Raw genomic sequence first — 17,168 nt, 5'->3', positions numbered from 1 at the left:
TTCCAACTAATCTCAAATCCTTCAAAATATCTCAATCCAAACACATTCTGCAAAAAATTCCAAAACCTTTCTTCTAAAACTTTGTATTTTGTTGCTAACAGTTGTAGGGACCTCCTTCGCAAATTCTACATGAATGATGATTATATATCCTTAATCATCATTCATGTAGAATCTTATTAGATTCTGGTAGCCAGGTAAATTTTTGCACGTATAAATTTTCCCAGAAATTAGGTCATAAACTTAATAAAAATAATCTATCCATTTCAGGCATAAATAACTCATTATCTCAATCCAAATACAGTGTAACACTTCATTATACTCTCAACATAAGAACTTTTCATCCAAGGTGAAATGTGCTGTTTTATCTGATATATCTTAATGCCTTCCGTCAACTACATTTAACACTTCTAATCTTAATCTTCCTCATAATATATTTTTAGCAGATCCCAAATTCAATATAGCAAATAATATTAACTTACTGATTGAAGCTCAATTTCTACTTGTGTTTTATCCTTCCTGAGAAATTCATTCATAGTCTCAGATATCCTATTTTAAAGGAAACTAAATTAGGGTATAATTAGTGGTTGCCTTCTTAATAACATTAAAGGCAACAATAATGTCGCATATTTTCTTGCACGGAACGACCATAAAAATCTATCAAACATACTTGAACAATTTTGGAAAGACGAAGAAATTAATACATGCTTCAGAAAATGAAATCTCAACTTGTAAAAAACATTTTCAAAACAATACTACTCGAAACAATCGGCAAATTTGTCATGTCATTACCACACAAAGACAATAACATTCAACTAGATGATTCCTTTGTAAACGCTAAAAATAGATTTTTATCTTTGGAAAGAAAGCTAAGCAACAATTCCAACCTTAAAAAGGACCATTCCGCTTTCATACAGGAATATTTAGATTTAGGTCACTTGTTACTACTCAATCCCGATGATTTGCTAATTAAGAAATCAAATATGTGTTATTTACCTCACCATCCAGTAGATAAACTATCAAGTTTATCCCATTTAGATAAACTTGATAGTTTATCTACTGGATGTACGTGTCTACTGCGGCCAGGATGACACGCCGGAGCACACCTTTTACGAGTGCGAAAGGTGGGCTGTGGTCCGGCGTAGGCATGGCACAGATGGCCTCACTCCAGAAACAACTGTAGCTCACATGCTGAAAGGGAAGAGAGAATGGGAGGCGGTACAGAGCATGGTGGCTAGCATCCTGAAGACGAAGGAGGTACATGGAAGAGAGTGGGGAGAAGACTTCTAGGCGCGGGTAAGCAGCAATGTCCCTAGCAAGTATACTGTGTGTTTCTTCTATTATATTTTTTATTTTTTTGTTGTATTGTACTGTATTGCGAATTCATTGTCTCCATTGTCACTGTGGTTGGTACTCTACGGCTCTGGATGACAAGCACGATCGCTTCGACCGTGTGCAGGAGGGCCACGGCTAGAGGTGACATCGCCGAAGAGACAACATGAAGTGTGGGTTTCATTTATTATGTATTTTCCTTGTGTTGTATGATTGTAGAATTATTTTATTTTATTGATTGTGTTTCCGTTCCTGCTAACGGCTACGAGGGCACTCACGGCGAACGTGCCCGCGGATTGCGGAAGGAGGAATAAGTTCAGACACCAACGTGATGGGCTGCAACTGAAGGGAGGGTTCTTCGCTATTGTCCTGATTGTGTTTTATTTTATCTTATTTTATTTCATTTTATTAAGTTGTTTTGTGTTTTCCTGCCGGTTGAGGAGTGCAATCGGAGCCAACGTGATAGTGGTGGCTGACTGCGACGAGAGCTGCCGCAGCAGCGGGAAGTTACTGTGTTTACCGAATTTTATTTTATTGTAGTGTGTATTTCATTTCTTTTGTTTATGTTTTTGTGTTTATATTGCTGACGGGATGGCATACACGATCACTGCGACCGTGTGTAGGAAGGCCACGACCAGCGGTGACGAAGCCGAAGAATGAGACGGATGGGAAGAATAGACTTTTATTAATTATGTATTTTGTATGGCTGTGTTACTAGGCTTAACTGATGGCGGCTAAGTGGTGGTGTGAGTGTGTTTTATTACTTGTGTAAAAATGTGTAGGGGGCGAATCGTGGTCGCCGTGTAGGGCCAGGGAGGCAGCCTGGATGCAGAGGACGCTTTGGCTCCTTCATATGCAAGAATGAAGGTCAATTGGGGTGCTCCGATGATGCATTTGGGACCCTCAGGTATGAGAGGGGGGACGCGGCGGTTTCCCGGCTTCGCGCAAGGCGTAGCCGGCAACCTAGTGTAGGGACGGGAAGGGTAGCCTCTCAGTGGAGGGATGTAGTGGTCGTCCAGAAGGGAGGGCTACTGCATCTTGATGAAACTGAGAGGACCCCGATGGGACGCCAAAGAAAAGGCAGACAGGGGGGCAGTCGACTGCCACGACACTCCGATATTCCTGCGCATAGCCTAACGGCGGAGGCCGGGGATGTTGGGGGTGTTTAACGAAAAAAAAAAAAAATATATATATATATATAATCTAACCAGATGTTTGAGTTTTTTTTAAATCATCTTCCTTCTGAAAACAGGTGGCCTCCATGTAATCAGAAAGTATCTAAAAAACTTCTGGCTATGATAATCCTAACCAGAATAGTGACGATTTAATTACTTTCAAACAACCAGTTTCAAAAGTCGCTTATAGTATATCTCAAGTACAGTAGTTGTCTCATACAGAAAACTAGATTGTTTTGAGGTAGAAAAACATTTTATAAATTTCATTTTTCTTTGTTCAACTGTTGAAAAGTTATTTAAGGAGTCCCATACTTTGTTAACATGTAAAATTATATAAAATAAAAATAGAAAACTAACAGTAATGTTACTAAACTTTCCTGACATTATAGAACTTAAAATCTACCCTTTCTTGCAGTTTATTGATAATTAATTACTTTCACTTTTATAAACTTACTTATTTATTAAATGAAGAAAAACAGTAAATATTTGAGAATTATTTGTTAAAAAAATAATAAAAATTTGCCTAAATCCAAAACTACTCGGATAATAAAATAAATTAAAAAGGATTTACCGGTAAAATTTTAATTCTGTTGAACTATTCAACTTTAATAAAAAATCAAAGTTATTTTAATATTTAAAAATCTACTTGCATCATAAGATAAATGTTAATGTATTATTAGTCACACATAAATTTGTCACACATCATCATAAAATAAATCTTTATACATTTGTCACACGTAAATTACAGAAATCAAAGCATTATTTATCTTTTTTAATAGTGCTATCTTAAAATTGATTAAGTTGTCTGTAAACTTCCATATCAATAAAGTTTTAAGTATTATTGATATTCTTTCATTTGTAGTGAAAATTTCTACTGAACATAATGTACAAAAGTGTTTTTTGTATTTTAACTTTCTTCTGTGTCAGTACAAGTAAGTTTACTTGTTTCTAGAAAGAAATTTGTATAAACCCATTAAAATATAAATTTTATAACAATTAAACAGTTATAAGTATGTAGTATGTATTACCGTAATAAAGTATGGGAACATTTAAATAATGTTTTCATAGTTTAACGTAGAAAAATGATACTTATAAAATGCTTCCATTTCAAAATGATCATTTTTTTATTATTAGACAACGACAACCCCAACCATCAAGAAAATCCCCATTAACTCAAAAATTTGAAATGGGAAGGAAAGGGTTTAGATAAATAATTTTAAAGGGCATTGAAAACAAATCTTGATATAAAAAACTTTGAGCAATGACAATCCTACCAGTACAATGAAAATTTAATTTTTTTCAAAAGTTATCTTAAATATATCTCAAGTTGTCCCTTACTGAAAAATAAATCGTTTTGAGATAGAAAAAGTTGATAAACTTCATTTTTCTGTGTTCACCTGTTGAAAACTTCTTTAAGGATTCTAATTCTTTAACACTATCTGTTTAATTATATAAAAGAAAAGAAGAAAGCTAACAATAAAGTTACTAAGCTTTCCTGACTTTTGCATAGAACTTATAATCACATTGTCATACAATAACAATATATTAAATAACAGACAGTTCAAATACAGTAAGGGCTATGCCACCCTAAATATCTGGCCTCATAGGTCAAAAAAAAAGAAAAAACCTAGTAACTATAAAACAATAATAACTTCTAGTTTATTGATAATTACTTTAACTTTTATAAACTTACTTATATTATTAATAAAAATGGTGGAAGACAATTTTCAACACTGATTTAGCGTCAATGTATGATGCAGCCTTTTTCACTGTCAACTGTTTGAACCATTCATATGACCTGGCCGCTTAAATGCTGATGTTTACTTGCACTTTCTTTAAAAAGAATTGGCACAGCTACTTGAAGATATTTCTTTAGTGTTGAGATGCAAAGTATACTTCCAGCTGAAGGATGGGCTTCCCACTTCTCTTGTGCCGTTTACACTCATTTAAATCATCATTTCCCTGAGAAAAGGTTCGATCATGGAGGTCCACATTCCTGGCCACCAAGATCGCCTAATCTGCGCCTTTAGATTTTTGCTTCTGGGGATTGATAAAAAATTTGTATACATAACAAAAATACATTCTCCTGAGGAACTAAATGCCCACTTAATGGATGCGGCTGATTAACCTAAGGAAAGACTTGAAGACCTAAAAAGAAGTAAAATAAAAGTAGTACAGAAGCATGCTAAGAAATGTGTTGAAAATGGCAGACTCTTTTTTGAACATTTATTATAAATTGCTATGGTCTGCTAAGTTTTATTATGTCAACGACCATACCATGTTGAACACACCGGTTCTCGTCTGATCACCAAAGTTAAGCAACGTCTGGCACAGTTAGTACTTGGATGGTGACCAACCGCTTGGGAATACCGCGTGCTGTTGGCATCTTTAACCCACTGTGTTGGTCTAGTGATGAACTCCTCATCGCTATCAGCTGCTTTGAAAGTCAATAGTTCTAAGGTTCAAATCCTAGTAAAGAAGTGACTTATATTCAGATTTGAATACTAGATCGTGGATACTGGTGTTATTTGGTAGTTGGGTTTCAACTAACTACACATCTCAGGATTGGTAGACTTATGATTGTACAAAACTACACTTCATTTACATCTGAACATATCATCCTCTGAAGCTATACCTTACGGTGGTTCTGAAGGATAAATAGAAAAAAAAGAAAAAAGTTTTGTAATAAGTTTTATGTGTTTATTACCCGTTTAACAAAGTTATTGTAAGTCAAACATATAAAACAGGGTTTTTTACCCCAATTTATTTGTTTTCACCCAGATTTCTCAAAAAATACTGTAGATACGGTTCTGGGACATATTATCCATTTTTCAAGTCAAAAACCTTAAGAGATTATTACATCTGTTCTTAATTAATGTCCTAAAGATTTCAGTAAGAACTTATTTCATTGGGATAGCTAAAATCCAAGTAAAAATTTTTCATTAGCCTTAACTTGCAAAAGAAGCAGTTTAGAACATATATTTATATGAACTTTTTCCATTATTTTGACGAGAAGAATAGGTTATGAGAACTTCGTGATACATTTTATATGTAGAGTATCAAGATATAGTCATTGTTGGTTGTTTGTAATTTATATCTATGAGCTATAAAGAAGTACCATCTCTAAAGTACTGGAGAAATTAGGAATTGCCTTGTGGTCCTGATTTAAAGGAAGGGAAATTCTGAACTTTCACCTCCCTGGGGTAGAGAGTGGGCAATGATTACACATACTGCGTATGGTAGTATGTGTAAGTAGCTAACAAAAGCTGGGACTGAGCAGCACCTGGGTAAGCAGATCCCCATCTACAAATGCCAACAGCCTTTATGGAGAGTGGAGGAGCGATAGAAGGCAGGGCAGCCACTTGTCTTTGGAATGGGAAAACATTCGTAAAGGCGGATGAACACAAAAGATCAACGACATAGGATGTGGAAGGCAGGAGAAAACCATCACATTAAAGACATTTATGTTATTCCTCTATGAATCATGAGACATTACCTATGGTAAAGGGGTTAAAGTGCTATGTGATACAAAATAGATGGATCAAAGGTGCAACCATATCAGAGTGATATCTGTTTGAGAACCTAACTAAAAAATGATTCCTGAAAATGGGCAGCTGCTCTTTCAGTAGTTGTTAAGGGCGTACGTCAGGAATACTTAAACAACCATATCAACATCACTCAGTCTTCTGAATACTGCGCAGCTTAAAGCAATTGAAAACTACAGCTATATTTTTTTTGAAGAAAATGTAGCTCTCTGTATTTTCATGCAAAGATGGAGGTGCTTTCCTTGGTAAAATTTTCTGGAAGTAAAATAGTGCTCCGTTTGGATTTCCAGGATAGGGACAATTACGAATGAGGTAACAAGTAAAGTAAAAAATAACATTCTACAAGACAGACCGAGGAATGTTAGAAGTTTGAAAAAGATTGTTTGGTTGGCAAATTTAAAGAGGAAAATGGTTAAGTTAAATGTAGTAGGAATTAATGAGGTTTGGTTGCAAGAGGAAAACGATTTTTGGTCAGGTGATTGTAGAATAATTAACTCAGTGTCACCTAAAGGACAGGCAGAAGTAGGTTTCCCAATGAACAAGAAGATAGGGCAGAGAGTAGAGTATCTCAAAAAGTTTAACGATAGAATCATTGTAATCAGGTTAAAATCAAAATCTATGCCAACGATTGTTAACATCTATATGCCTACAACTGCCCATAATGATGATGATGAGGTAGAATGTGTATACAAAAAAATTGATAAAGCAATTAAATACATAAAAATGGATGAAAATTTAATAACAGTTGGACATTGGAAAAGGCCAAAAAGGTAATATTGTGGATGAATACAGACTGGGCAAAAGAAATGAAAGAAGGGACTAAAATGAAATGGAAATTCCAGGTGATACTGCAAAGTATCAGATAAATTATATCGTGGTTAAACAAACATTTAGAAAACAACTCGTCAACTGCGAAGCATATCCAGGAGCAGACATTGATAGCAACCATAATTTATTGATAATGAAATGTAGATTGGGGTTTAAAAACCTGAAGAAAAGGTGTTAATCAACGGAATTTAGAGAAGCTTGAGGAAGAGGAGGTAAAGAAAATTTTTGAGGAGAACTTTGCAAGAGGACTGAGTAAAAAAGATAAATATAGAAGAAGAATGGGAGAATGTTTAAGAATTTCTTAAATCAGCAGAAGCAAACCTAGGCAGAACAAAGAGAACTAGTAGAAAATCTTGGATAACAGAAGATATATTGCAGCTGATGGATGAGAGTAGAAAATATAAGAATACTAGTGATGAAGAAAGTAAAAAGAACTATCAATTAAGAAATACTATAAACAGGAAGTAGAAACTATCGAAGGAAGAGTGGATTAAAGAAAAGTGTTAGACGTGGAAAGAGAAATGATCATTGGTAAAATAGATGAAGCATACAAAAAAGCTAAGGAGAATTTTGTGGTAGATAAGTTAAAATCTAATAACGTGTTAACTAAAGATGGTATTCTGATTTATAACTTGAAAGAAAAGGTTGATAGGTGGGTGGAATATATTAAAGAGTTATATGGAGGAAATGAATTGGAAACTCGTGTTATAGAGGAAGCAGAGGAAGTTGAAAAGGATGAAAAGGGAGATACAATACTGAGATCTGAATCTAATACAGCATTAAAGGATTTGAATAGCAGAAAGGCTCCTAAGATAGACAGGATACCTGCAGAATTACTGCACAGAGCAGGTGAAGAGGCAATGAATAGATTATACAAACTGGTATGTAATATTTACGAAAAAGGGCAAGTTCTGTCAGACTTCAAAAAGAGGGTTATTGTCATGATAACCAAAGAAAGCAGAAGCAGATAAATGTGTAGAATACAGAACAATTAGCTTAACTAATCGTGCACCAAAAATTTTAGTTAGAATTCTGTACAGAAGAATAGAGAGGAATATGGAAGTGTTAGAGAAGTCAAATTTGGTTTCAGGAGAAGTTTAGGGACTATGGAAGCAATTTTAGCAATCAGATTAACAGTAGAAGGAAGATTAAAGACAAATAAACCGAAATAGATGGCTTTTATAGACTGAGAAAAGGCATTTGATATCATAGACTGGAATAAAATATTAAGCATTTTAAAAATATTAGGGTTCAAGTATAGAGACAGAAGAATTGCTAACATTTACAGGAATCAAAATGCAAGAGTAATAATTAAAGAGCATAGAAAGAAGCTGTAATAAAAAAATATGTATCCCTATTACTTTTTAATCATTACATAGAACTAGCAGTTAATGAGGTTAAAGAACAATTTAGGTCCAGAGTAACAGATGAAGGTGAAAAGATAAAGATGATACGATTTACTCATGATATAGTAATTCTAGCCAATAGCAAAAAGGAATTAGAAGTAACAAGTAGGATGTCATCCATTAGATGAAGTCCTATGCAACAACTACCACATAAAAATAAACAAGAACAAAACAAAAGTAATGAAATGTAGTAGAAATAAAGTGGATGGACCACTGAATATAAAAATATGAGTAGGATGAGAAAAGACTATGCAGGTAGAATAATTTTGTTGTTTGGGAAGTAGAATTACTAAAGATGGATGAAACAGGAGTGATATAAAATGCTGAATAGCACAGGCAAAACAAGCTTTCAATCAGAAATATAATTTGTTCACATCAGAAATTAATTTAAATGCCAGGAAAAGATTTTTGAAAGTATATGTTTGCAGCGTCGCTTTATATGGAAGTGAAACTTGAATGATCAGAGTACCTGAGAAGAAAAGATTAGAAACTTTTGAAATGCAGTGCTGTAGGAGAATGTTAAAAATCAGATGAGTGGATAAAGTGACAAATGAAGAGGTGTTGTGGCAAATTGATGAAGAAAGAAGCATTTGGAAAAATATAGTTAAAAGAAGAGACAAACTTATAGGCCACATCTAAAGGCATCCTGGAATAATTGCTTTGATATTGGAGGGACAGGTAGATGTGAAAAATTGTGCAGGCAGTCAACGTTTGGAATATATAAAACAAATTGTTAGGAATACAGGATGTAAGGGATATACTGAAATGAAACAACTAGCACTAGATAGGGAATCTTGGAGAGCTGCATCAATCCAGTCAAATGACTGAAGACAAAAAAAAATCTATCAGATTCATTTTGTAAATGAACAAATTTGTTATTTAATGTTATTAGGTGATTTTTTTTTATTTGTAACACATAAGTTAACTTTGATATTATAAACACATTAGCCCCAAAGAACACTTTTTAACAGACTCAAATATTATAAAATAGCCATACTAAAACACAAAAAAATATGTTAAATAACAAACAGACACAATTCAAATACAATAAAGATTATACCACCCTAATTTGTGGCCTCATAACTCAAGAAAAATAACTAGTATCTGTAAAACATAAATTGAACCAGATTGGAAAACATTAGTGTTAATCTTTAAAAATGTTTGCAAAAAACAATGTAAATATTATAATGTTAATTTTTAAAACATTTTGTTAATATAAATTCAAATTTTTCATTAAAGTCAAATTACAAGTAAAAATCAATTAATCAGTGAAATTAATTATCAGGTAAATCAGTAATCAAACAAAGCATTTTTTGCTGTCAACTATATGGATAAAAATCATTAGGATTCTATGTTAGGGTGTTGCAGAACTTTATTAAAAAATCTGAAATGACAGTATTTTGTGCTATTTTTTATAAAATATGGAAATACCTCCATTAATTAAAAATTCCATTTGATGATTTGAATGAGTAGAACCAATCTCTATTGGCTCGATGATGCTATTACACTAATCCTGCAAAATGCTAGGATTTCCATAAAATGCTAGGATGGTTCCATATCATATTGTACCATCTTCAGACATCTACTAGAAGAGTTGTGTTTGGTAAGAGGGATAAACCAGTATCTTTTGAGATTAATTGCTCTTGTTCAAGAACTCACAGAGCGTTTCACTTGATGTTGAATTGCAGGATGACCACGTCACTTTTACTTGTTGAAACAACAATAACATTAATTACTTAAACTAAACTTTAAAGGAAAACTGCAAGGTCATATATGGTCTGCATACACAAAGGGATTAAAAGATTTGCTGAAGAAAAAACTGGTTTCTTAAATATGTCATATAACATTAAACTTTTATCTAGTGTTGTTTGACCTGATGAAATACATTAAAATGCATGTTAGAAAGTATGTGTTTAGTGCTTAGCATATGCATTTAAATATAACCAAGACATCTCTGAAGAAAGTCTTTCTAAGCCAAGTTATGAGTTCTTCTACAAAGCCATTCACAGCAAATAATAAATGTTTCTAAATCCAGTAAGTCTTTGGTAGAATGAATGAGAAGCTTCATTAAGTTATGATAACAATAGAAGTACTGAACATCATTGCTGTGTTTACCTAAAAGACATGTAAAATATGTATGGTTGGTTAATATAAATGACACTGATGATCTAGACTAGTGATTGTGAACCTTTTGATTAGTGGGTCAAATTTTGTTCATTATTTTATTTAATACTAGCCCATGGGTCACTAAGTCAGCGGCGTCACTTGGAAAGTGGGGAAGGTGTGGTAAAAAGCCTACCAATAATTTGAAACACTGAAAATTTGTTAACAGAAAAACTTGGCAGTTGAGCCTTTTCTTGATCCTCACTTTTAAAATCTTCTAAAATGGTTTATGTTTTAAAACTTTTACTTTTGCAGTTGAAAAGTAAAAAATAAAGGTCGATGTCAAAAAATTGATATCAATGGGGTGATCATGAATTACCACACCAGGTGACACCATGCTGAGTGGTGTCTCTGCACTGAGTATTTTAATAAACAAAGAATAAAGAAAAGCATATATATATTATGAAATATTCTTTATTAATAAATGTAATTACAGATATGTGTATGTATAATACAGTTGATAAATGTATATTTAATGCGAAATCTATTGTTGCTTATTTTCAGATAGTTTCTTAATATTAGGTTCATATCCCGTATTCATAAGTTAAATGCATTTTGCAGTCAATTCATTTCTAAATTTATTTCTGTTGGTAGATTTTTCAAAATTAATTGAGGAAAACAATTTTTCACATGAATATGTTGGCCCAAACATCGCCAAAAGAACATTAGCAAGTTTCTTCATTGATATAAAATTGTTTGGTAAAGAATCTCATATGTTTAATATAATAGTTACAGTTTTTAGCATGGGATCATTATTATTTGCACTACATTCAGAAATTGTTCTTTCCACTTCAGAAATCAAGTTTACAAATTTATTTTTGTACACTTAGCTGCTTTGAAAGTTAGCTAATTCCATTTCTAAATCATGGATACTTAGCCACATAAATTTGCTTAATTGCTTCATTGTTTTGAATTCCATTTTGTATAGATATAAAATAGAGTGGAATGTATTTTCAAACTTTAAAATTGATTAAATCTCTCCTAAAAAGCTTGTTTTATTTCCTGTTAATGATTAAATAATTTTTAATTGCATTTTCTTCAATGGCAAGCGTATTTTCAAAAATTAATGTGTTTTGAAAGTGTTTTTGTAATTGAGGATAAATATTTCATGTTCATTTCCAAATCTTTGGTGAAGATGTCAAGTTTCATCATAAATATTTTAATATTTTCAAACATCATTAATACTATTTGTCCATTTCCCTGAAATGTTTTATTCAGTTCATTGAAATGCTGAGTGATGTCACATAAGAACATTAAATCGTTTAACCAGTCTATATTTGAAAATTTTTCATAACTATTGTTTCTTCATTCAAATATTTTAATATTCTCAATTGTCTGTTCTCTCTTTTATGACATAAAAAATAAGTTTTTAAAAATTATCGCGTCATTTAAAAATCCTTAGTGGTCAGTGTCTGATCCGTGGGTCATAGGGTCACTTAAATAATCTCAATTAAATTCATATTTCTTTATTGGTATTTTTAATTCCATTGATCTATAAAAAAATCCCAACATTTTTAACTTTGGTGTTTACATATCAGTTCAATCGTTCAGTTAAGTGGGATTTGGGATTTTACTTAAATTCACTCCTTCAGTTTACAGAATGCTTTTCCTTGAGAAGACATTGATTTTCTTCATTTATTGCCATCATATAACCTTAACTTTTTTTGTTTCATTTATTATTGTTGTTTATTCACATTATTACATTTATTTTTTGTATTAAGGATTTTAGTGGATTCTCTTTTTTATTTATTCTATATTTCAGGATGTTGCTCTAATCAAGTTTTTCCTCATGATTTCCCTTGACTGTTCCATGTAAATGGTGGACCAGTACTTTTTATTCATTTAGTAATAGATATAACAAAGCTAAGCTGATCTGACTCTTGGCAGAGTCTCATTTCTAGCTAATGTTCTCTTTCATTAACTACATAGGAACAGACAGTAGCTAGCAGTCTTTGTTCGATTTAGAACAGATTACAAATTACAGTTTAATCAGTCAGTTTAATCAGTTAATTAATTTTTAATCAGTCTAAATAGATAAATAAATGATATTCTATTATAATATTACGTTATAATTTTATAGTTTTTGTCACTGGTAAGAAAGGATTTGGGCCAGGATCACAAGAATATGGATATGTTGAAGTAAGAAAAGGTGCACACATGTTCTACTGGTTATATTACATCAATGCTGTAAAAGAAAGTGAAGCTACAGAGCATCCACTTGTTATATGGCTACAAGGTGGTCCTGGTGCTTCATCAACTGGTTATGGTAACTTTGAGGAATTAGGAACACTTTTTAAAAACCTTACAGAACGAGAATCAGCTTGGGTAATTATTATCATTATTATTATTACTTTTAAGGGTAAAATTAAATAATTGTATTTGTGGCAGATTGGTAGCATCTCATCTTTTCATCCGGAAGTACTGGTTTCGAATCCCAGTTGGAAAAAAGAGATTGTGAGGAAGATGTATCAATCTAGATTCCGGTAAAAGAATCTAACCAGTGGTAATTAAAGTCAATTCCGCCTGGTAACTGATGAGCTGTTTGTCTGCGGGGAGGTCCAGTCGAACGTACATATGATGTACAACTGCCCTACTCTTGGGGTAGCCAGAGCTCAGGCCACTCTAACTTAGAGGTCAAGGGGAAAATTGGACACTCATAAGTGGCGAGTCAGACTGGCATGAGCCTCACTGTGGGACCATGTGGGACTTCCTTGATTCAGTTGCATTGTTCAACCAGCATCATCAATAATTTGCTTAATGAAGGACTGGAACCGCATTGCTGGAGGAAGCTATCCTTGAGCAATGATCAACCATTGATCTATAGATCCAAACAGCTATAAAGGATGGAGAGGTACTTGCTGGGATACAGCGACCTAGGGCGGCAGTGAATTGCTGTCCTTATTTAATTAAATAGATGAAATAGATTTTTAATTTATGATGCTCATATATTTTATTATAAGAAGATATTTTATTATAAGATTTCATTATTATACTCATTTAGAAAATAGACGACGTGTGAACGGCTGGATACAAAAGCAACTGATGTAGTAGACAGTACTTATACTGTTTATGCAATTAGGCTAGCTCCACCAGAAGTTATTTAGAACTAGTTCGCTTAAACTGTTTCAAGGTACAGTAGTCCTTCGAGGCATGGACATTCGGTTTCATGCTTTAGGGCGACCAAATAGGGGAGGGGTGACGGGAGAAATGCCAGTAAATCCAATAAACAAAACTAATGTATAACCTTCAAAAGATAAAAAAATACCGACCTAGTAATAAGAAAGACCCAGTAGCAAGGGACTGTGGTCCAGAGTCTGCGATTACTAGGGATTCATAAATCTCCTGCTATCTTTTCGTTACGAAGGATAGTTACAAGTTCGAGTCCAGTTAAGTTTGCGATAAAAGCGATCACGGTGTGCAGGAGTATTCAGAGTAAGTGTTTGGTAACAAACGAGTGAAGAGTGCATTACAAGTATTCCACTTTGTACAGTGATTGAAAATAAGAAGCTGTTCGGTAAGTTATATGTGAACAGGAGTGAAAATGACACTACTTGATTCATTTAAAAAGTGTAGGGTAGTTTCTTAAAAAGTAAAAGTGAAAAATACTTGCATAAAATGAAATGTATGAATTGTACAATTTTCTATTGTTATCTTATTGTTACATCAATATTAGCCTTTCTGTTAGTTATGAAGTGAAGAGTAATTCATAATTATATTTTGGTACTTATAATTTAATTGTTATTAAATTAATTCTGAGAAAGCTATTTTGAAGATCTGTACTGAACAGAAAGTTTCCTTTCCTGTTGATCGTCAGGAATACAGAAAATCCCTCAGCATGAGGAATCCTGTACACCTGGTGTAAGTTTTGATCAGGCTATCTCTTCTGATAATTTACAAAAAGAAAATGAATGAATGCCAATCTTACAAAGAACTTACCAAATTGGTAGAAGCTTTATTAGACTAAGTGAAGTTCCTCACGACTGCAATTACAGCACTGAGCACTGGCAAGAAGGTAAATTCTGTTAGAAAGATTAATAGTGGTTTACCTAAAACTACTTCATTTGGTACACCACCACATAAGGTTCTTGCTGCACCAACTACGCAGCAAAATACCTTGATCTCTGTGAAGGTATCTATGAAAACATCAACGCCTGGTAAGGCATCTCTGTCCTACTTTCTTTCTTTTTCCTGTTTAGCCTCTGGAATTACTGTTCAGGTATTACTTCAGAGGATGAATGAGGATGATATATTTGATGAGTGTAGTCTTGTACAGTCTCAGTTCGACCATTCCTGAGATGTATGGCTAATTGAAACCCAACCACCAAAGAACATCGGTATTCACGAACTAGTACTCAAAACTGTATAAAAGTAACTGCCTTTACTAGGACTTGAACGCTGGAACTCTCGACTTCCAAATCAGCTGATTTTATCAGCGTTCACCACTAGACCAACCCCCTGGGTATCTTCATCCTCTTAGGCTTCCAAATCCTTACCACCAGCTCGAGCTCTCTAAGAGGATATGGTGGCAGACAAAGTGTCCGAAAATGCAAAAAACTTCCTAAATGTTATAAAATCAAAAAAGGAAAACTGGTTAGTAATTGATAAGTAATTTATGAACATTATCCAGTGGAACGTTCGAGGTCTTTGGTTCCGTATTGAAGATGTTAAGAGTATTAATTTACACGTAAGCACCTTTAATGATGTTTTTCCAAGAAACATACCTACTATTTCTCTGAGAGATACAACTGTCTTGTAAACAGGAGAGAAAGTGGTGGGTTTGCTATCTTCAAACGTGACGGGGTATCAGCTACAATGATATCACTAACTACCCTAATTCCTGTGGTCTTCATCAAAATCTCTGTCCTTTTCAAATTGCAAATCTGCAATTTATATCTCTAACCGAACTCGTGTTTAATGCGCTAGATACACAAAATCTTCTTGTCTAAATTTTATTCCCAGCATTAATAATAGGGGACTTTAATGTCAACCATATTTCATGGGGTTTAGCAACCTGTTTCCCTCGGGGAAATAACATAAACAGAATGAGGCAGGACTTAGACCTTTGTCTGCTGAATGATGGATCATACACATTCATATCCTTATCGTCTGGTACAGTGCCCAACATCGACCTCTCCTTATGCTCGCCGAGTTTACTCCCTCATCTTAATTGGTCTGTTTCTGACGGCTTTTACGGCAGTGACCATGAACCAATTATTATTGGTTTTGGTGCCGACCGCGTGGTGAACAAAATACCACGGAGATGGATTGTTGAAATAGCAAATTGGAACAGTTATCATAAAGCCTTCCCATCAAGTATGACGATAGTGCTGATGCCCTTGATCAACTTACCTCTTTTACCTCCCTGGTACTTGAGAATGCTAGCAGATACATTCAACCAACATCAGGAAATCCAAGACCTTCCTAGTAGAATGATTGCCAAAACGCGATTGGAAAAAGATGGCAGGCACTGTGTAATTTTACCCACAGACCTACAAATGTACATCTTCTGAATTTGTATCGTAAAGTTAGAGCGGTATGTCCTCATCTATGCAAAGACGCTACGAGAAAGTCATGGAGGAATTACATAGACACTATCTCATGCACAACTTCCACGTCTACTGAGTAGGAGAAGATTGTGCAATTTGCGGATCTCAGAAACATTAAATCCTCGGACTTATTCATGAAGGAGAACTTCTTACATCATCTTCTGCAGTCGCAACTAACATGCCAGATTGTTTTCGTTCGGTATCTTTATCTTCATGATGTACTAACTGAATTTTAGAGTTATAAGATACAGATGGAAATAGGTACCATGAAAAATTTGTGAAGAATAAAAGAAATTGCTTGAAGATGATTGTAAATCAAAACATTTAATGAAATAAAAGAGTAAATAGAATATTAAAATAAGATGCAAATTATTAAGCAAAAAAATTCTGTATAGTTACATGAATTAATATATATTAGTATTAATTAGTTTATACATTTTTGTATTTTTTTGATTTTATTTATTTTTTTTGCATTTTTAATTCTTGTATTATTATTTCTTTTGTATTATTTTTATATTTGTACACTTAACTGCGTGTAGGTGCCTTGGAATCTCTACAGAGAACTGCTGACACAATGTGTCTGTGTTATGTTTTATGCAACCAGATATTAATAAATAAAACATATTTTTTTCTTATTTTTTACAGACTAAACATGTAAATGTATTATATATTGACAATCCAGTTGGTAGTGGATTCAGTTATGTTGAAAATGAATCATTGTATGTTAAAACCAATCATGAAATTGCTGTTGATTTAGTAACATTTACTAAAGAATTTTACAAAAAATTAAAAAAATTTTCAGAAACACCACTTTATATATTTGCAGAATCTTATGGTGGAAAGATGGCAATAGAATTTGCATATGATCTTTATCAGGTAAAAGTTATTTTTACTCAGATATTTAATTTTCAAAATTAATTTAGGGTGTGTTATTCTATTTGTATACATTGTGTATGTGGGTGAATGTGAATATAGTTTTACCAATTAAATACTACAATTTAATTATATACTTTTGGATTTTTATATTCTTTATTAATGTTGTACAATCTTTTGTTCATGATTTTGAAAAAAATATAAGAAAATATTGATCATTTTTCAGTGTAATAAGTGAGTTTTTTCTTTTTTCTTTAATAAAACTTGCATTACAAATATTTCAGTAAGGCATTAATCTGTATT

At 33.2% G+C, this 17,168-nt stretch overlaps 1 protein-coding gene and 1 pseudogene across 5 annotated transcripts in view; both read left to right on the top strand.

Annotated features, from left to right (window-relative positions):
• The first annotated feature begins 3,314 nt into the window (after positions 1-3,314).
• LOC142332907 (retinoid-inducible serine carboxypeptidase-like) overlaps positions 3,315-17,168 on the top strand; it is a 43,194-nt gene continuing 29,340 nt past the window's right edge. For all 5 annotated transcript variants that reach the window (XM_075379607.1, XM_075379609.1, XM_075379606.1 and 2 more), the window contains exons 1-3: positions 3,315-3,436; positions 12,527-12,771; positions 16,638-16,868. In XM_075379607.1, the coding sequence (XP_075235722.1) occupies positions 3,388-3,436; positions 12,527-12,771; positions 16,638-16,868 (525 nt within the window). In that variant the 5' untranslated portion in view covers positions 3,315-3,387. The remainder of the gene's footprint in view (positions 3,437-12,526; positions 12,772-16,637; positions 16,869-17,168) is intronic.
• Positions 4,768-4,889, top strand: LOC142333532 (5S ribosomal RNA; annotated as a pseudogene).

This window comes from Lycorma delicatula, chromosome 12 (assembly GCF_047948215.1).
Source record: "Lycorma delicatula isolate Av1 chromosome 12, ASM4794821v1, whole genome shotgun sequence".
NCBI lineage: Eukaryota > Metazoa > Arthropoda > Insecta > Hemiptera > Fulgoridae > Lycorma > Lycorma delicatula.
This window is presented reverse-complemented; position numbering and strand designations above follow the sequence as displayed.